This window comes from Haemorhous mexicanus, chromosome 10 (genome assembly GCF_027477595.1).
Source record: "Haemorhous mexicanus isolate bHaeMex1 chromosome 10, bHaeMex1.pri, whole genome shotgun sequence".
NCBI lineage: Eukaryota > Metazoa > Chordata > Aves > Passeriformes > Fringillidae > Haemorhous > Haemorhous mexicanus.
In genome coordinates, this window is record NC_082350.1 from 5,713,383 (window position 1) to 5,733,868 (window position 20,486).

The 20,486-nt window shown below is 44.7% G+C and overlaps 1 protein-coding gene across 1 annotated transcript in view; it reads left to right on the forward strand.

The window, feature by feature from the left end:
- The window catches only part of PAK2 (p21 (RAC1) activated kinase 2), a 42,252-nt gene extending 25,459 nt beyond the window's left edge, over positions 1 to 16,793 (forward strand). The window contains exons 3-15 of the mRNA XM_059855087.1: positions 488 to 588; positions 1,063 to 1,213; positions 1,775 to 1,806; positions 2,179 to 2,286; positions 3,562 to 3,694; positions 4,136 to 4,199; positions 4,656 to 4,704; positions 6,551 to 6,663; positions 6,828 to 6,945; positions 8,766 to 8,865; positions 11,355 to 11,551; positions 12,217 to 12,354; positions 13,265 to 16,793. Of these exons, the coding sequence (XP_059711070.1) occupies positions 488 to 588; positions 1,063 to 1,213; positions 1,775 to 1,806; positions 2,179 to 2,286; positions 3,562 to 3,694; positions 4,136 to 4,199; positions 4,656 to 4,704; positions 6,551 to 6,663; positions 6,828 to 6,945; positions 8,766 to 8,865; positions 11,355 to 11,551; positions 12,217 to 12,354; positions 13,265 to 13,351 (1,391 nt within the window). The 3' untranslated portion in view covers positions 13,352 to 16,793. The remainder of the gene's footprint in view (positions 1 to 487; positions 589 to 1,062; positions 1,214 to 1,774; positions 1,807 to 2,178; positions 2,287 to 3,561; positions 3,695 to 4,135; positions 4,200 to 4,655; positions 4,705 to 6,550; positions 6,664 to 6,827; positions 6,946 to 8,765; positions 8,866 to 11,354; positions 11,552 to 12,216; positions 12,355 to 13,264) is intronic.
- The last annotated feature ends 3,693 nt before the right edge of the window (positions 16,794 to 20,486 follow it).

Below are 20,486 nucleotides of genomic sequence, written 5' to 3' on the forward strand. Positions count from 1 at the left end.
TTATCTTCATCACAGGAAGTCCTAGTTTGCATTAATTACCTTGAATTGAAGCAGTGAGGCAACTGAGTTTTAAGTGTCTTTAGGGTGAACTTGAGGTTGAACTGAAGTTGTCTTTTCTGCTGTTCTTAATCTATATTAAAATGTCCTTTTTTGCATTGTAAACATTTAATACGCTTAGATTTTATGTGCTCAACAGAGCACTCTGGCGCTCTTAATCTCTTATTTTCTTGCTGCCAGAGTGTAAATTATTTGAATGGAACAAGGAATCACAGAATCCCAGCACAGTTTGGGTTGGAAGGGAATTAAAGACCATCCAGTCCCACCTCTGCCATGGGCAGGGACACCTTCCACTGTCCATCCTGGCCTTGGACACTTCCAGGGATCCAGGGGCAGCCACAGCTTCTCTGGGCCACCTGTGCCAGGGCCTCACCTCCCTCACAGGGAACAATTTCTTTCTGATATTGAGATCTTTGAATGTCTTTTTCAGGAAGCAAGAAGAAGGAAAAGGAAAGGCCAGAAATCTCCCCACCGTCAGATTTTGAACATACCATCCATGTCGGCTTCGATGCTGTTACTGGAGAGTTCACTGTGAGTATTCCTGCCTTGGAGCAGCTCAGGGAACACCATGGCTCAGTGCTGCAGTGAAGCCAAGGCAGAGCTTTAGAATAAAGTGCAATTTAGTCTTTGTTTCTACCAAGGAACTGTTTTTGCTTTGTGCTTGCACAGCACACTGTGAGCTGTTAGTGTTTCTGCAATGCCAGTGGCACGTCTGATGCTTTGTGTCACCTGGGAGAGCCCTCCCTGACAAACCCTCCTCAGTTTGCTCTCTTTACTGGGTAACTAACACTGGATCTGGTGAAAGTTTTTGTGTTCCCACTCCTCATGTTTGGCCCAGCATACCTGGAGGAGCTGTGTCCTGTGGTCTGTATTTCCACCTTTGGCCCCCCATCCTACTCACTCCTGTGCATGTTATGCTTTTATAGAGGGAAGAAATTTGTTTTGCTTTTAAAAAACCTTTAAAATACAAAAAGGATGCTTTAAATCCCCTGGTTTTTTTTTCAGGGAATGCCAGAACAATGGGCAAGGTTGCTGCAGACCTCAAATATCACCAAGCTAGAACAGAAGAAAAACCCCCAGGCGGTACTAGATGTGCTGAAATTCTACGACTCCAAAGACACAGCAAAACAGAAATATCTGAGTTTTTCTGCTCCAGGTGAGAGCCAAGTGTGCAAGACACTGGAGTTGGGAATTTGGAGCACTGTCTTCCTCTATGTCACAGTGATAAATTGGGTTCAAGTGCTAAAATCAAGGTGCATTTCAATGAGGCACAAATACACAAAGATGGATTTAAAACTGACTGGAAACTGGCGTTGTCCAGTTAATTTCCTGTTTTAAGTGGAGAGGGGAAGAAAGGGAACTGCATCATTCAGAAGAACAGCCAAAATGAGCTTGAATGGGCTGTGTTTATCAAGCTGGGGCTCTGGGACTGGGATGAACTGGTTTTGTGCTGGAGGCCTTGCTCCTCACAGCTGTCTCTGAACTTGATGTCACCAGCTGGTGACATCAGCAATGCAGAATAATTTGTGACTCCTAGATTGGGGGTGAGAGAAGAACTGTCCCACAAACAGGTGTAGTTTTACTTTTCTTCCAAATTCTTTCCAAAAGTAATTTAGTAGTAAGGCTTTGTAATATTCTTACCCTCTCCTTGACAAAGTTCACTTTTTATTACTAATTTTCTGATGATTTTATGTGCTCTGCTATTTGTCCTGTTTAGAAAAAGATGGTTTCCCTTCAGGAACACCAACGGTGAGTGTGTTTATATTATTTGGATATTCTGTGGTTCACACAAGTGCAGGTTTTCTGTACTTGTTATATCCTGAATCTTGAAGTATTAAACTGTATAAAGATTAAAAGTATAAAAATTTAGATTTTTTTTTTTTTTTTTGTGGAATAGAAACATAAATTTGGGTGGTCAATCACATATTTCACTGCAGCAACAGTGTTTGAGCCTCATAATAAAATGTAATAACTGAAGGATAGACTGAGTGGTTTCAGTTAATTTCTTTTGACATTGGTAAGAATTATTTTCTCTTAATGTGAAATAAAAAGCGTGAGGTCTTTAATACTGTGGGAGAGAATTAATTTATCTGACTTTTTTAAACTTTGGTAAAAATGTAGACCAATGCCAAAGGTTCAGAACCATCAACAGCTGTGGCAGATGATGATGAGGATGATGAAGAAGCTCCTCCTCCTGTGATTGCTCCACGGCCAGATCACACGAAATCGGTGAGCAGCTGGAAAACTGACAGACCTGCATTTCTCTGCATTGCAGGACTTCTGCTTTTTAGGGAAGTGTTTCTTTTGGGCAATAAGGCTGCTGTTAGTTTTTAGGGAAAAGTTCTGTTTCTTGAACTTGCTAAGAAAATACCTAATTTCTGAATATCAGTTGGATAAGAAGTCCTCTAGTTAATAGAATCGTAGGATCATTTATGTTGGAAAAAACCTCTCAGATCATTGAAATTTGTCAATTTGTTTGTCAGCTTGTGTTGAAGACATCCAATTATGCTTATCCTTCAACGCAACATGTGAAGAGGTTGAGGAGGATTCTTATTCCTAAATAAAACCTGTAGGCCATTTGTGTAACTTTGTGCAGCACAGTGATACAGGTGTAATGTATTTGCTTTCCTTTATTTGGTTGGGTTGCTGTGTGGTAGCCCCTCCAAGTACACCACCTAAACCCCACACAATGCAAGTTTTAGATTTGAAAGCTTTTTTTCACTCACAAAGTCATCAGCACTACAGGAACAGTGAAATCCTAGAGAAGATGGTAATTAAGTTTTAGGGCAGCTCTCATCTGCACACCTTGGTAATGGTGTCCCAGGGGTTCCACTTACTCCAGCTCCCTCTTTTGGCTGTGGGAGATGTGCATTTTGCCTCTCCACTGCCCACTTTTTCCAGGAGTGCAAATGTGTATTATGTTTATTTGTCTAGGGACATTGCTTTGTAATTTCCCACTCTTGGGATTTAGACATGTAAAAGGTGAGAGGTCCACAGCTGGATATTTCTGGAGTAGCTGTGTATATCTATGAACAGCTCAGGAGGAAATGAAATAAAGCTCCAAGGAATTAAATCCCTTAAAAACTTAAATTGGGGACAACTGGGAAATGTTTGAGAATCTCATCCTTCTTTTGGTGGTATCTTTTTGATGGCAATCAAGCATCTTTTTCCTTTAGATCTTAGCAGAGGTTGATCTCACTATTAAATAGTGGTTTCTGCTCTGTTAACTAGTATGGGTTATAAAGAATAAGGAGATAAAAATCTGACAAACCCACTGTGGAATCTCCTAGCATCCTCTTTGTTCAGGAGGTGCCTGGATCTCTTTGAGGGGTCAGTAATGTTGCCAGCATCTTGTTTTATGGAGCTTGAATGTGTCTCAGCTCTCATGTCTGCCTCATACCTGTTATAAAATGTTGCTTGGGGATCTTTGCAGGGCTGTGGTGGGTTTCAGCTGCAGGTCAGTGGTGGCAGAGCAGCTGCTCAGGTCTCTGGTCTCCCTTGCAGATTTACACCCGCTCTGTCATTGACCCCATCCCTGCCCCGGCCGGTGACACCTGCGCCGACAGCGCCTCCAAAGCAGGGGATAAACAGAAAAAGAAAACCAAGATGTCAGATGAAGACATCATGGAAAAACTACGTAGGTGCCTTCATTTCAGATAAGCAGGGGAGCAGTGTTGGAGTTCTGGCCTCAGCCTTGCTTCGTGTGCAGTGCCTGGGTAGCTTTGTGTCCAGCTGAGAGCGCTGCGCTGGCTTGCGGGGGTTTGGAACGCTTGGAGCCCCATGGGGTGGAAAACAAGGATGGAACAGGTTTGGGATGTGTCATACATGCACATCACAGTGTCACAACTGCACTTCAATCAAACCATAGTAACACAAAATAGGTTCTGCTGTTGCTTGTTCCATAATCATCTTGGTGATGATTTTTCACTGTGTTAATGCTCCCCTGCAGCTTTGGCTGTTGGTGCCCCAGCTTTGCTACTTGAGCTGACCCATTCTTGGGCCTGTCTTGGCCAGGCCAGCCCTGCTGTTGGGGGGCAGTGGGATTGGACTGACTTTTTGGTTGGTTGTTTTCTTTCAGGCACTATTGTAAGCATAGGAGATCCCAAGAAAAAATACACCAGATATGAAAAAATCGGGCAGGGGTAAGTTATTTATGTTTATTGACCCCAACTTTTATTCCCCGTGGGCCAGTGTTAGCAGCAGGGTGCTGTTCTCTGCCTCACACCACTTCTGTGCAGGCAGAGATGTAGGCTGAATTCAGCAGTGAGAAGTCACAGAATCCTACCCTAGTTAGGGTGAGAAGGGACCTTAGAGCCCATCCCTGAAAGTTCCACCCCCTCTCATGGGCAGGGACACCTTCCACTATCCCAGGCTGCTCCAAACCCTGTCCAGCCTGGCCTTAGACACTTCCAGGGATGAGGCAGCTGTGACCTCTCTGGGCAGCAAACAGTAAAGTAAATAAAGGCATCACTGGAAATGTGGTGGAAATTTTGAATTGAAAACTGAAACAATTTTGTGGTTTTGACTTGGCTGTTCACATGTGTGTTTGTTACACAGGGAGATGCAACTTGCTGTAACATTTTTCTTTCTCCTCACAGGGCTTCAGGTACAGTTTTCACAGCTATTGATGTGGCAACAGGGCAGGAGGTAAGATTCCTATGTTCATTTTTTGTTTAAATGTTCTTCTGTAGGTGGCCAGAATGATTTGAGTGATTTCCTTCAGTGGCTCCCATTGCTGCTATCACCTGTCAGATCTGTTTGTCTCAGTCAGTTGTAAGAGTGTGCCTTGTTCTATAGTAATCAGATGGTGAAAGCTAAAAACAGAGATTTGTCTTTCCAGTGAAAAGCAGAGAGAGTGAGGTGTTCCAGAAGTGAGTTTGTAAAATGGTTTATCCTTCAAGAGTTGGAGGCATTGTTGTGTTACGTTTTCAGAAATAAAAATTTGTTTAGTCTTGGCATACTTGGCTGTGGCTGTCTCTAGGGAAGCAGCTTGTCTCATGTGATGCCCTCAGAATGTCTTCTCCATATCCTGCTCTTTGTTTTCATCCCTTGGTTTCTCCAGTGAAGTTGGTGGCATCAGCAGTTCTCTGCATATTTGTCACCCAGTGGCCATATCTTGGGAGACAGAGGGCTTTTGGGACTCAAATGTTAGGAATTATTTGTCTCTGTTTAACTTCAGATCTCCTTCATTTTCTTTCAGTGTTTTTATTTAAATTCTTTCCTAAATTTTCCTTGAAATATCCACAAGTAGGCATTCTTTAGGTCACTGATAAGTAAATGCTCTTTCAGCACTAACCACATTCAGCAGTCCTGCAGTGGAGCACTACATCTTGATGCAACATGAGCCTTGCCATCACCTCAGTGTCTCTTAGTGTGCTCTCTACACACTGCAGTATTTCATGTCCTCTTACTGATTGCAGAGTGAATTTTGGGGTCCAGGGCATTTCTTTGACCTGCTTTGCACTTTGCCACTTCATGCAGTACTCAGGTTTCCTCTGCTTAATGCCTGAGGATAGAGTTAGGTTTGTTCAGCAAGAGGAACACTCCTCTTAGAGCCACACAGTGACAGGACAGGAGGGAACAGACAAAAATTCTAGTTAATATTGGAAATGTTTTCCCTCCCAGGCAGGAGGATTGGGTGTGGCACAGGAGCTTGAGAGGGGTTGTGGAATATCTCTGCTCATTGAGGTCTCCATTCCAAACTCCCACAAGACCATCAGCAACCTGCTCCACCTCCAGTCATAGTAATTTTGTCCCTCTGTGCTGCAGAATGATGAGAATTTCTTCCTTTAATGTCCTTGGCAATATAATAGCAATAATTTGTACAGGAATATGTTGGTTCTTGTGTTTGGTTTTGGAGTCAGCCCAGGTTGTCTTGCAGAACTCCAAGCTGCCTCCTCAGAGTGTTGGAGTTAACAGAGCTGGGATGATTCTTCTCCATTGTAAACTCTGTACTTGTCCTTGTTCCCATATTTCCTGGGTGAGGTTGGGCCTTTATCTTCCATTTTCTGCCTTGGATAGTTCATTAATGGCTTTGAGAGGAATTCCTTCTGCCTCCCAGCATTCCTTATACCCAAACACCAGTTTGGTCAGAATAAAGAACAACAAATTGTCTCATCTTGCATTGGTGTGCTCAAATTTTCTCTCTGAGTTGCTACAGGATTCTCTTCTGCTTCAGGCCTGTTGATATGGAATTGAGTGAATATCCTTCTGTCTCCTGAGTGCCCTTTGCTGTCTGGTCTGGCCTCTCTCACTGTTTGTGGATCCTTTCAGCTGCAAGAGGATGATGTTGGCCATGAGTGCAAGTTGTGTGCTGATCAAGCTGGATTCTTTGAAGTTGTATGCTGATAAATTAACAACTTGCCAGCCACAAACTGTTCTAAACTCCTTTAATCCTGTTACAGGATTCCTTCTGCCTTTTCACTGTATTAAGTGTGACTGAAAGGTTTGGGTACTGAGGTTTGAGATTGCTGTTTTATTTTGCCCTTTTCAGGTGGCTATTAAACAGATCAATTTGCAGAAACAGCCCAAGAAGGAGCTGATAATTAACGAGATCTTGGTAATGAAGGAGCTAAAGAACCCCAACATAGTCAACTTCCTGGACAGGTAAATGCAGCCAGCTGGCTGATTCCTCATCCCAAGGCTTACAGGAGGTTATCCCTTGCACAGACCTGCTCTTCCTCTACCTAAGGGCCTTGGAAGCAGATGAGGCTCTCTGTAGACTGTCACCCTGGTGGCACAGGGACATGCTTTTGGTTTTCTCTTCGTAGTTACCTCGTAGGGGATGAATTGTTTGTGGTGATGGAGTATCTGGCTGGAGGCTCTCTAACAGATGTGGTCACAGAGACATGTATGGATGAAGCACAGATTGCTGCTGTGTGCAGAGAGGTGAGTGTGAGGGGCTGGGATGAGGAATGAAGGTGCTCCCTATTCCCCTAAATTTTATGGCATGCTCAGGTTAGCACTGATTGCCACAATTGCTGCTGAAGCTGTTGAGTAAAAAATGAATGGTACCATGAGCAGAAATCAAACAACAGAATTTGGTTAACTCAGAAAACTGGGGCTTTGCAAGTTGTAAGGAACAAGAGCTACAGTGGTTTTTGAGAATGTTTGGTGATGGATTAAATAAAATCTGTGGGTTTGGTACCTGGGGTGCCTTGTCCTGCAGACAGTGTTAACAGAAAGATATGAAAAATGTGGACTATTATTTACAGAATAATATGAATAAAGTTCAGGGAGGAGCAATAGAGAAGTTTAGCAGCTGGAAGGAATGGCTTTTTTAGCTTGGATTAACAGAGAACATTCAGAGGCACTAAGAAAAAATCTGCATATTCATCTATGGGTAATGCAGAAAGGAGAAAAATAAAAGAAAAATAAAAACTCCTGAAAACTTTGAAGTGTTTTCCAGAAGGAAGAAGGGGAATGATGTTTGCTCACAGTTTGAAAGTGGATCTGCTGAAACAGGAGTACATTAAACATACACTAAAATAAAGATGAACTGGGTGCAGACTGTCCCTTTCCCACTTTAGTCATTCTCACAGTGTGTGGCATCTATAGTTCTGTGCCAGCTAAACTTTCTTCATGGATTTCTCAGGAAAATAACACTCCAGAAGGTTGTAGATGGAATAACTTTGAGGTTGCAGCAAGATTTCAAATGAAAGTGTTAAAAGCAGCCAATATCACATCTTATCAGTGGTTTCTGCCCTGAGTAAGTGCCAGTATCCAGCTCAGGCTTGATTTTATCATGGCAGAAGGAGAATTGTGTTATCTGCTGTGCAGGAGAAACTGGAGGCTTTTAAAAAGCCCATCTGACTCCATCAGCATGACGAGAGGTTTTGTGACTCACCCCAAGGGAGGGGAGGGAAAGCAAACTTGCACAGTAACGTGTAGGGACAGGGAATGGTTTCCAGAGAAACCAGAGCTGGAAGCAGAGAACCAAAAGAGTAACTATTTACTGTGACAGTAATCAACTTTTCTGAGGAAGAAATCAAATACTGAGCTACTGTACTCTGTCAAAACTCTGCTGCCCAGTGTTTTAGATACATTTAGTTTTGCAAATCAGTGTCACTTTGCTAAAGCAAACCAAGATTTAAAAAAAGACTCAGTGGGGACATCTGTGCCAAGCTGCAAATGGCAAATGTTCTGCTTAGATGGAAAGAGAAAAATCTGGCTTTTGTTCTTTTGCCTTTTATTCTCAAATAACAAAAGTAAATTTCATTATGGTTTTGGGCAGCAACTTAGTGTGAAAGGTTTTCATCTGAAAACAATGCAAACCAGTATTAGTGCCTTTTAGAATGAAGATGTTTTACAGCCTTCACTGTAGAAGTTGTGTGAATGTTGGACATGAAGCCTCACCAATTCCTCTTGGTGAGACCTCAGCCTGAAAAGTTCTCTCTTAATCCTTTATGAATCTGTGGGATTTGCCAAAATTAACATCAGGGATTTCTGAGAGCATCTTGGGTGATGAGGAGTTTGAAGGATGCATTTGTTAAGATAGAGAAACTCCACGGTGAAATGAATTCTGAGCTCCTGAAGTCCAGGGTGTATTTTTTTAGCCCAAGAGCTTCCTCTGCTGGTTATTTTCAATAATACCTTTCTATTCTTGCACTCAGAGCTGGCTGAGGGTGTGAACATGGCTTTGAATTTGTGCTCATGTGCAGCAGCTCTGTTCCTGGATGCTGAGTGGTGTTTTTTTCTCTCCTATCCAGTGCTTGCAAGCGCTTGAGTTCCTCCATGCCAACCAGGTGATCCACAGGGACATAAAGAGTGACAATGTGCTGTTAGGAATGGATGGATCAGTTAAATTAAGTGAGTAGCAGCCCATTGTTCCATGTTCTGTTTTCCCTTTTCCAGGAATCTCTGGCTCAGAGTGTGTAAATCGGTAGAAGGAGAATTGGCAGGGAAATTTGAGGTGGTTTTTATTGACTATGAGTAATAGAAACCAATTCTGTTATAAAATATGTATCAGACAGCAGGTGCTGATACTCTCAGGGCCCTCAGACAGGGGCTGTGAATGTGTTAGCCCAGAAGGATGATGAAGCAAACCTGTGGCCCCATGAATTCGTTGGTAAATAGGAAGTAACTGGCACAGACAGTGAAGCAAAATGGGAATGATTGCAAGAGCAAAGTTGCAGCAAACTGCAGTGCCTTTGTTAGGATGGTGGGACTTGATATTAATGCTTTGCCCCATTCATGAAAAGGCCTTTAACAAGAAAATTGGGCATTATTGGTCATTTATTACAGCCTAGTCTAACCCTGTACCTTTTCTTGGACTGGAAGTGTAACACTTTTATTAATACAATCATGACAAAACAACCTACTTGCTTTTCAGGTAATGGTTATGCATGCATGGGCTGGGACAGTAAATCCTTTTCTGGTGTGTGTAAATAAAAATGATGTGAAAGCACTGGTAGCTGTCAGGACTGCTGAGAAAGAGGTGCATTATCTGCCTTTCTTGTATGTAGGAACATACAAAGCATATAAAAATCAAAGAGTTAAGACAAAAAGGTTTGAAGCAAAAAGTATTTTCAATAGGAATTTGAAGTGCCATGAAAATGTGTCTTAGCAATATTCCTATTCTAGATGGTTTGCAGTCTCATTTTATTTATGAGATGGAGTGTGAAGGAAGATTACCAGCAACCTGATTTGCATGCCAGCATTGTTGGATGCACTGCTTGCTTGCATAGGGAATTTTATTTTAAGGATGTGGTGTGTCTGTGCACAAACTGTGGATTCAGAGGCTGAAGAGAAGTGGACAGTTACAGCAGAGGATGTGGCTGAGAAGAGTTAGCTGGAGAAGGATCAAAATTGCAAAAGAGGTGTCAAAGCAAAGTGGCCAAAGGGCAGAGTTAATATCTGAGTCAAAATCATCATGCCAGGAGGTTGGGGGAGGATGAGGAGGAAGGAGACACAGGAGAAGACAGGAGTCAGCTGCAAAAATTCCCTGTATGAAGGGGAGGTGGTGTAATCAGTGCTGAACAAGCTGTTCTGGGGCTGTGTGGTTATAGTGCTTTAGCAGAACTTTAGGGTGGGAGAAGCTGCACCTTCTTTTTGAACTCTTGCCCTTCTCTGAGGGAGTCTGGTGGCAGGACAGGTGTCACCACTGCAGCTACACATGCTGCTGGTGGGTGAAACTGGATTCCTGCCTGTCTTCTTCCTCTGTGCTGGTGGCTGGTGCTGGAGGCCTGGCTGGAAGGTCAGGAGAACACAATGCTACTGCTCCTGGGCTGGTCATGGAAATGGGCCATGCTGGGAGGTGACTGTGACACCTTGATAAGGCCAAAAAGTGCAGGAGGAACTTTGTGACTCCTGTAGGGTTGGTTTTTGTTTGGTTTTGGGGTTTTTTTTAAGGCAGCATTTTGACTGTCAGGGTGGGTTAGTTCTGTGTTAAATGGTCTTGGTACAACTTGGCACTTCCATGACTTGGCTCTTTCCTTAGCACTGCTTGGCATAACACTTCCAAAATCGCCCTGGAATTTAAATTTCTCTCTCTCTTCTCTCCCTCTCTCTCCCTCTCTCTCTCTTTCTCTAACTTAGTGTCAATGATAAGGTAATATCTGTCTCCTGCCTTAACTTTGTTCTTATTGATGCTTTACATGCCTGGGAAATGGGAGTGCTGCAGCTGGATAAAGTAACATGATGGGACATGCATTGCTGCTGCACCTGAAGGCTATAGGAATAGGTGACTTTTCTCCTTTTCTTGAGTGTGGTTGTTCTCTTTGGTAGTTACCTTGTGGAAAGGTTTGTTTGTCCAGGTTCCTGCTGCTGAGTGGGGTAGCACTGCACTTCCCTGGAGCCTTGTTTCCGTGTCTGTCGGCTGTAGTACCTGTATAGATGGCCAAAGTGCTGTGAAATGTTGACCTCAGTAGCTGCACAAGTACAATCTGTTTAGCAGGGCAGAAGCCATGGATTGTGGATGGATTTCTTCTGATTCAGGCTGTATAACACACCAGATGCAGAACGCTCTGCCTGTGTTCTGCTTATTTTGGCTGTTACCATTGTAGAACTCTTGAAGGAAGGACTGGGCAAAACACCATTCTTCTGCAGAGTAATTCTTGTTTCCAGAGGACAAAAGCCTTGTCTTCACTCCATGGAATTCTGCCCTGCTTAAGCACCTTCAGGTTTTGTATTTTCATTGCACGTTGGCTTTTTAAATACGGAGAATGTAGTGGGGGAGGAAAGAAGAAACTGCCCCCAAACCCCTCTCAATGAAATGTATGTGTAGCAATAGAAAAGTCTTCTAGAAAAACTTGTTGGGGTGCACCAGTTTAACCTGTTAAACTTCTGTTGTCCTGCAGCTGACTTTGGGTTCTGTGCCCAGATCACCCCTGAGCAGAGCAAGCGCAGCACCATGGTGGGCACTCCGTACTGGATGGCTCCCGAGGTGGTGACACGGAAAGCCTACGGCCCCAAAGTGGACATCTGGTCCCTGGGCATCATGGCTATTGAGATGGTGGAAGGAGAGCCCCCATACCTCAACGAGAACCCCCTGAGGGTAAGAAGCTCCTGGTGTTGTTGGAACTGGGTGTTCACCAGTGTCAGTAGTTCATTAATTGCATCTGCGTTAAAATGAAAATGAAATGAAAAAGCCAACAAGCTTCAGCAGTAATTCCTCCAAAGGAAGATGGCTGTCTTGAGTTTGCAGTCAGCCTTATCCTGACTCCCCATCCCTGGAAGTGTCCAAGGCCAGGTTGGACGGGGCTGGGAATAACCTGGGATAGTGGAAGGTGTCCCTGCCCAAGGCAGGGTGTGGAACAAGATGGGCTTTAAGGTCCATTTCAACCTAAACCAGTCTGGGATTCTGTGATGGTGCTTAGAAGATTTGCCTGCCTGTAGATAAAACACAGGACATTGACCTCAGGCCTCTGTGATAGTCTGGGGAAAGTAAACCTGAGATATTATGGAAAGTGCTGCTGTGTCACAAACTGATGCTTTCTTTGCTAAGGTCAGTATCTATTGCCAAAAGATTTTGAACAATATTTTGCTACTAAGCAAGAATAGGTCAAAATGCCTACAGGTGTGGCATTTTTACAGTTCTAATCTCTGAAGGTGAGGAGAAGTAGCTGCAGAGCCCTCTCATCTGAAGGCTTGCCACAAGGCAGGTCAGTTTGGCATCTTTTAAAGCTTGGCTTTGGCTATACCTTATTCTTTATTTTACAGGCTTTATATTTGATAGCAACTAATGGCACACCAGAGCTCCAGAACCCCGAGAAACTGTCCCCAATTTTCCGGGATTTCCTGAACCGATGTTTGGAGATGGATGTGGAGAAAAGAGGATCAGCCAAAGAATTGCTACAGGTGAGACTCTGCTGCATCTCACAGTGAGGTCCAGAAGGCTGAGTCAGGTCAGCCTGTGATGAACCACACCATAGACTGGCACCCTTTCTTCTTTTTTTGTGTTTTCTCCTGGGAACTGTAGTGAGAGCAATTGGCAGGAAAGATTTATATAATATACTCCAAAGTTACTCCATCATAATCTGTGATTTCACTCTGCCACTGCCAAAGTGTCCAGCAGTTTAGGAACTCTTTTCAGAGGGTGGCCAGTGAAAGAATTTGCATTCCTTTTCCTACTTCCACTTGCAAATGTCCTCCTCAGAACTCCGGATTAATTAATCTGCTGGTCTGACATCAGTGTTCAAGCCTTGAAAAGTTTCCTTTCTCCCTGCTGGGTTCTGCCCTACGAGCTGAGCAGCTGGAGCAGTGACACCAGTTCTCCTTTTAGTTTTGATTTTAAATACTTTCTGTGCACTGGGAAAAGGTTGGTTTGTTACATGAGATCTGCTTGTAGGCAGCATTGTGTGAAGGTGTGAGAGAATCACTGATGCCATTCCTGGGGAGAGCAAGGAGTAGCTCTGAGGCAGATGGTGTAGAGGCCTTCCCAGTAAAGCCAGCTGCTGCTTCTTACCTTTCTCTGATTGTTTCTTGTTTAGATCTTTGTTTTGCTCATTGCAAGTGTAGCTTCAATACTCACCTTTTCCAAAACCAGTGAGATATTCCAGGAGAAACTCTGTTGGGTAAGGCAGTGTGATTCCAGCCAGCCTGGGATCCTCTTGTCCTTGTAACCATCAGGAGGAACACATGACACAAGTCAGCAGTTAAAATGCAGATTCATTGCTGCCTGGCTCCATGGAGACATGAATCCTGCTGGAAATCAAACCTTTAAAAGTGTGTCTTTCACTGACTGCTCGTGTTTCTGTCTTCCTGGCAGCATCCCTTCTTGAAACTGGCCAAACCTCTGTCCAGCTTGACGCCACTGATCCTGGCAGCCAAAGAAGCAATGAAGAGTAACCGCTAACATCCTGCCACAGCCTTCTTCCTTTTTTGTTTGTTTGTATTTTACAAATCTTTATAATATATGAAATTGTTACACTTCGGGGGGGAGGGAAGGGATTTTTGTGGGGGTGGGAAACGTCTACAAAAGGGAAGAAACTCTCATCCAGAAGACACCCAAATACATTGTGGCGACTCTAGAGATCCCTGCCTGGGATCCAGAAGGAATTGAGGGCTGAATTACTGGCCTTTGTGGGGTTTTTTTATTCTGATTTTTGTTTCCCAGACAGCCCAGAAATACCACTTGCTGTGCCCGGGGCTTTAAGGGGTTTTAACGACTTGGCTGTAACAGCTCCCGTTGTATCCTCTGGGTACTTTCAATACTTGAATGACAGATTCAAGCTTTCAGAGAGCAGTACTAATTTTACCTGCTGATCTCTTTGACTCTCCTCTTCCTCCCCTCTACCTGCAATCCCTGTGGGAAGCTCCCAGTGACCAGATTCATGGCAGGTGTGGTGAATGTGAAGGTACATCTTGCCCCTCGTTTCTTTTTCGGATTAGCTGTCGCTGTACTGTAGAATCAGCAACTCGGTTACTTAAGGAATCACAATGTATGGAGATTCTTTTTCACTTTTTAAGATGAAAAAGGAGAGAGAGAGAGAGAGGGGGAAGAGAAGTATTCAGCTGTTTCTCATACCTGTGCTCTGTGGACATTTTTTTAAATCAAAAATGTGGCCTCCATGTAGAACCTTAATGATTGGTCAAGTCTTTGGATGTGGGTTATGGATGTGTAGGTTGGGGTCAGATACTTTATTTATGATCAAATGATCAGTTCTAGTCAGGGCAAGAAAAAATTCCAGCTGTCTTCCTGTCTGCTCTTTTTTTCCCTGTTAGACTTGCTGGCCAGAAGCTTGAGGGATAACGTGCTTGGTGCAGTGGGTGGTTCACAAACTTGTATCTGTGCTCTGACTTGGGCTTTGGAAGTTATGCTGGTGCCTTTGACTTTTTTTATTTTACATTTCCCTTCTTTGTATCAAATACATTTTTGTATATGTTGTAATTTCCCCCCTCCTCCCCCCGCCAAGCAAATAATGCATCAACCTATGGAGTTGTCAGAGTTTAAAGTATTAGAGCTATTTTTTTCCAGTTTTGTATGTGCTCCATTTGTACTAATGAAACCAGAAGAACAAATAACCAGATCTGAGGACACTGACGATACAGGATTTTGGAAACGTGATCTGAACAGATGATGATGAACACCTGGAGATGCCAAAGTTGTGAGATGAAGCAGAGGGGAAGCAGTGCTGTCAGACCATCGTGGGGCCTGTTGGACTGGCTGGTGTCACTCTGATCCTTGTCACTGAGGACTCTGTGCTAGCCAGGATGGCTGCAGCCAACCCTTCAACACAACAAAAAGTGCCTCCTTCTGAAGGACAGCGACAGCCTGAGCAGTTGAGTTCTTGGGGTGTTGCCAGGGTTGAGTTTAGCAGAGCCTGTGCCCCTTCTAATGCTACAGTCTATGCATTTCAACCTCCCCGAGTGTTTAAGGAAGAGCCAAGTAGTCCCAATGTGCCAAATGAGTCTGTGAAAGAATAACCATGACTTTAGTGGGATTGTATTGCATTCCCAGTGGGGCAGGCCCTGGGACAGACAGAGCTACGGTTGGGTGTGGACAGAGGACCCTGAATAAAAATTTTTGCACACTTTTCCAAACATTGCTGGCAGGAGACAGAAGTTATTTTCAGAGAATTTCAATATCTCTATAGAGAGAATGACATTTTGGGGACTGGTAGCCAAGGTATGACAAAACAAACTTCCAGGTGAGAGTGGCTGGGCAGGATGGCAGAGGCAGTTTGGGGGGGGATGGTGGAGGGGAGCAGGGCTGGGGTCTCACAGCTCCTGGGGGTCCTGTGGGGCCAGCAGGGTGTCTTGTTGGGCAGGTTCAGCTTGTGTTCTGCTCCTGTGTGGTAGTTAAAATCCATGTCGGGTTAATTATCTGAGCTGTTCCTCACAGGGATATAAATCCCTCTTGCTGTAAGTGTGAGAACAGTTATGGCTCTAAATTTGAAATTCAAGGAAGTGTCTCATGCCAGGTAAGGTAATCCAAGTGCATTTGCCTGGAAAAAAGCTTTTTATGAGCCATGGGCACTGTAATCACCCTGTTTTGAGTGTGTCCTGGCTCCCTGGTCAAATGGAGCAGTGAGGAGGCTTGGCTGAGGAAAAAGCCTGTTGTACCAGTGGTTCCCTCTTTGTCCATTGCTGGCAATGGACTTGGTGAAACTCCTTGTGCCAGAGTTAAAATGGGAGCTTTTCTTTCTTTCATCTTTTTTTTTTTTTTTTAATGGCACAATCTAGATAAATTTAGCTTTTTTAAATAGAAAACAAGAAATCATAAGTAATTTTAACTTATTAGTTCACTTTTACTGGTGAATGAGAACGGTTTAAAACATATGTTGCAAAATTTGTCCAATTTAGCCTGCTTAGGAGATGATTTCTGAAGATTCAGCCATCCTAATGCACAAAACTTGGCCCAGGCCCAAGTTCCCAAACTGTGTGTGTGTGACCTGGGACAGTGTTCAGCTCCAAGGCTGGGAAGTGCCAGCACCTCCCTGGTCCCACGCAGCAGCTGTTCCGTGGTGAGGTTCCCATGGGGGTCAGAGGTGGGGCTGGCAGGAGAGGAGAGCCAGGAGAAGGTTTTTGTGCTGTGCTTTTGTGTCTGGAGGGTCAGGCACCACTTTTCTGAGGGTGTCTGCAAGGTGAGAAGCTCCAAGGTGAGGAGCAGAGCAGAGTCCTTGGGTGGGTGCAGGGCTGAGAGCTCTGCTGTGGCACTGGGGCAGGTGGGGACCAGCCAGAAGGGACAAGTTGCATCCAAATGAGGGCATTCTTGTGCATCCCTCTTGGGTGCCCACCCAAGATCCTGAGTGGGGGTCAGATGTGCACACTATTCCTGTGAAGTGTCAGCTGGGCAGCTTGTGGCTGAGGTGCAAGTGTGCAGGGAGTGTGAGATTCCTGGGATGTTGTTATCATAGAACAAACCAGAGTTGTTATTAAAAATAACCATGGGAATGAGCACTTTGCCCTGCCTTAGGTGTTAATGAGACTAATTGGAGCCTCCCCCTCTGGCTCTCTGTGCAGGGAGGTGCAAAGTTTTGGCTACAGCAGATGGGTCCCGTTGTCAGAGGGGCTGGGGAGGGAGCAAAAATGTGAGTAAGGGTCTCTCCAGCTGGAATTGAGTCAATAAATCTCTCTGGTCTGTTTTTCCCTCTGTTCCTTATGCTGTTGATGGGAATGGAAGTAGGTGCAAGCTTTCTTTTTATTTTTTTAACTGTCTTCAGATGTTAATGTTGCCTTTTGTGTAATTTAATCCCATTATGTTATTTAATTGTTACTGCAATATTAACTACTGTATTTGTTGACTTTGTTTAATAACTGTTCTTTCAGGGCTAGAAATAAACTTTTAAAAAACCTTTGGGGTTTTTTCCCCCCTTTTCCCTGTCATGAGTTTATACCTTTGATAACAAGAGTATCTGAAAGGGTTCATGTGTCAGTGTTTTACTGAGATTAACAGAATGTATTTGTAATTAAGCTTCTTATGAATGCTTTAATGATGGTGGATATCATTTAATGCTCTACCAGCCTATTTCTTTAAAGTTTTATTACTCTTCAGTGTCAGTGCCAGCCTTGGGATCCCCACAAGCTTTCCTGGATGGCTGATGGGAGGAGAGCAGCTCCAAAAGGCCCTTTTCACCCACTGTGGAAGAGATCCCTCACCCTCCATGTGAAGGGAGCAGAGCAAACACCAGCCTGGCCCATCCCAGCTGCACCTTCCCCCTCCTTGGCCAGTGCTGGGGTGGGCCTGGTAACCTCTGGAGATGTGGTGGTGATTCAGGAGCTGCTCCCAAGAGCTCTGCTTTGTTGCACCATGGGCACCATCCACTCTCCTGCTTGTTATGGCACAGGATCCATGGGAATTGAGCTGTCCTGCTGGCTGCTGGGAAGATTTGGCTCCGGGGTTTGCTCTGTTGCTGCTGATCGGCGTTGGACGATGGGAGTGAGGGCGTTGGGTGCCGACAGCTCTTCGAGGACTTGGGATCAGATCCATGGTGCCTCTTCGCCTCCAAGGCTGCAGAGAACCACTTTTGTTTTCCACTGGACCTACAAAAAGGCTGTGGGATGTTGGCCTGCCAGCCCAGCCAAGGACCAGGAGGGATTTGCTTTGGGGTTGAGTCCGGGTCAGTTGGCTCCGGATGAAGTTCCTGCCTCAGTGGTGAGGACTTGGCGTGTCCTGTGTTCCCTGTGTGTTGCTGGGAAATGGGCTCTTCCCCTTTCTTGCAGGTTGTACAAGCTTTGCTGCTACACTGACAAAGGGAAATGAAGAAACCACTCATCTCCAGCAGCTGCTTCAGCCACACATGAGGATGTTGGTTTGCTCAGAGCCTGTCTCTTCAGGGTTATCAGTTTGTTGTAGTATCTGTGTCTTCCTGTATGGTCCACTCTTTGTGCATTGAAACTGGTGTTCTTTAACACTGCTTTTAAGTGATCTGGCATTTAATTTCTGGGGGAAAAGTGGACAGGAGGAGAAGGTGCTTAGTGGAACTCAGGACTGTTGGGATTTTGATACTTAAAGGAGAGCACGGCTTTGGCTGATTTTGGCTTGCATGGCTGAAAGTTGCAAGTGCTTGGTAAATCCTCCTAAGTCTTGGTATGAATTTGCACATCCTTTGCACTGAGCCTGAGACTTGGACCTGCCTGAGACTAAACCCAAGAGCAGCTCCATTTTTTGAGATCAGCTTATTCAAGATTGGGTATTTAAAACATGGTTCTTGAAGGCAATAAATTTGGGGTCAGCAGTTTCTCCCTTTCAGGGCTGCTGTTCTGCTGCAGTGAGTTACTGCAGAGCTGAGCACAACTGATTGGACTGCAGCATGAGCATGCTGGTTAAAACCAGGGTGGGTGAAAAGTGAGGATCCTCATTAGCAGCATTTTCATGGTGGTGCCTGAAGAGCATTGTTGGGTTCCAGTGGCTCCTGTGCTGGAGCACTGTGCTGTCCATAGATCCCTGCTCCCAGGGATTTGTACAGCTGCATTTTTCCCCTTTTTAAATAGAACTTGCATTTTGCTCTCAAGATTATTTTTAATAAAAACAGCTGTCCTCAGTCATGTGAGAAAGCAGCATGAAAGTTTGCTGAGCTCAGCCAAACTGGCTGTTGCTCTCCAGATGTGTGGAGGAAGCAGGTTCTCTAAGAGCTCTTTGCTCTGCTTTGAATCCAGCCTAAGGACAGATTTCTTTTCCTTGAGGGAGGGACATACCACCAAGTGAGAGTAATGACTTTCTGTGACATCTCAACCTGCAGCCTGATAGGAAGGAGCAGGACACAGCTTGTCTTGCTTTTCCCAGCTGGTGTCTGCAGTGGGAATGTCCTCCAGCACATCATCACTTCAAATCACAGAATCAGAAAGGTTGGAAAAGACCTTTAGGATCATCAGGTCAAATCCATCAAGATTTCAAATCCCCGTTGACCTGAGTGTTAAAACAGCCCACAAGGACCAGTGGTTTGGGTTTTCTCATGGGATTTTCCCAGTGGGAAGTTAGGAGTTGCTCATTCTCTTTCAGGGCCCCCAGACTTCTGCTTTGGAGCTGTGTTGAGTCAGTGCAGAGGAGGGAAGAGCAGACAGGCTGTGTCAAGGCATGGATGTGTCTCAGTGCACAGGCTCCACGTCCTGGTGTTCCCTGGAGGGCTCTGGACAATGAATCCAGCTTGGTACAGGTGTGGATCAATGCTGAGGACACTGATGGGGGACTCAGGGCAGCTCCTTGGAATGGTCTGGAGGGGAGACACACCCACACCATGTGCATGTGACCTTCCTCAGGACAGATGTCTCCTGGAATTCCTTGAGGTTTCTAAAGCCAAGGATGACCCATCTTTGCTATTTTTTCCTCTCAGTGAATGCTTGTTCTAAGGATTTGGGTTCTTTCACAAAGCACAATTAACTCTTGCATCCCCTGGAGCCCTTTTCCTTCCTGACCATGAAGGGAAACCTTCCCCAGGTTCCTGCTGCCTTGTCACAGCAGCTGGGAGCATGTGGCTGCTCCTGGAAAGCTCTAATCCACCCTCTGCCCAGTGAAACTTCCCTTAAATAACCTTATAGCTCTTTTTTCCTGTAACTGTTGCCTCTTTCAAGGGAGCCAGGGTAGGTCTGCTCATTGTGACTCTTCAGTGTTTTTGGAGAGTGTTTATTTTGCTGAAATCTGGAAGTGCCAACTTGTTCCTGTCCAGTGGCTAAACTTAAATATCTGCATTTTAAGCCCTGAAAGCATGTTTGGTTTAGAAGGACACTGATGTTCCAGCTATAGAAAAGGGGTTTTTGGTGGGAATATTGGAATTTTTCGATAGTTTTGTTCCTAGAAGAGCAGCCCTGCAAAGCTGCATAGGGTCTGCTGTCAGCACTAACACAAATGAGGGAATGAGACCCTGGCTTTCTTTAATCCCATAGTTATCCTTGGAATCAACAGCTCCCAGCTTCTCTCTCCAGCCTGGGTTAAATGTCCCACAACTGTGCCATGGGCAGAATTGCAAGCAATGGCTGGGAAATAGTTTTTAAACCTTGGAATGTTTATTTCCTAAGGCCCAGCTCTTACAGTGGTTGAGAAGAAGGGGAGAATCTGTTTCTGGGGGAAGGAAGAGATGTTGGAATTTCTTTCCCAGTTTTACCAGTCTGTGTCCTGTGGTGGTTCTTTTCCAGGGACTGGATTTGGGCTGTGTTGCTGGGTCCTTATGAGGTTTTGTTTCTCAAGAGGAAACTCGGCTGGTTTCTCTACTCCTGAGAAACACAGGAGGAGGGAGGGGAGGTGGAAAGAATTGAGTTGGATTGTGATTGTGGGTATTTTATGGCTGGTTCTGCAGTGATGAGTAGCTGTGACCAGAACTTTGTTGCTGCCAGAGGTCAATTTTCTTCTGGACAAAATTACCAATTTCTGAGACTCTTAAAGAATATTTCATCTTCTGTCATTCAAGCAAAGTCATTTGTTCATTTGAGGTGAAAGATGGGTGCTTGTCTTGCCATCTGGAGGGTGAATTGTGGTAAAAAGGGTTAAACTGGGAGAAGTGTGAGGCAGGCTGGCCAAAAGGTTTGGGGGGAGGAGAGGAGGGCTTGGATGA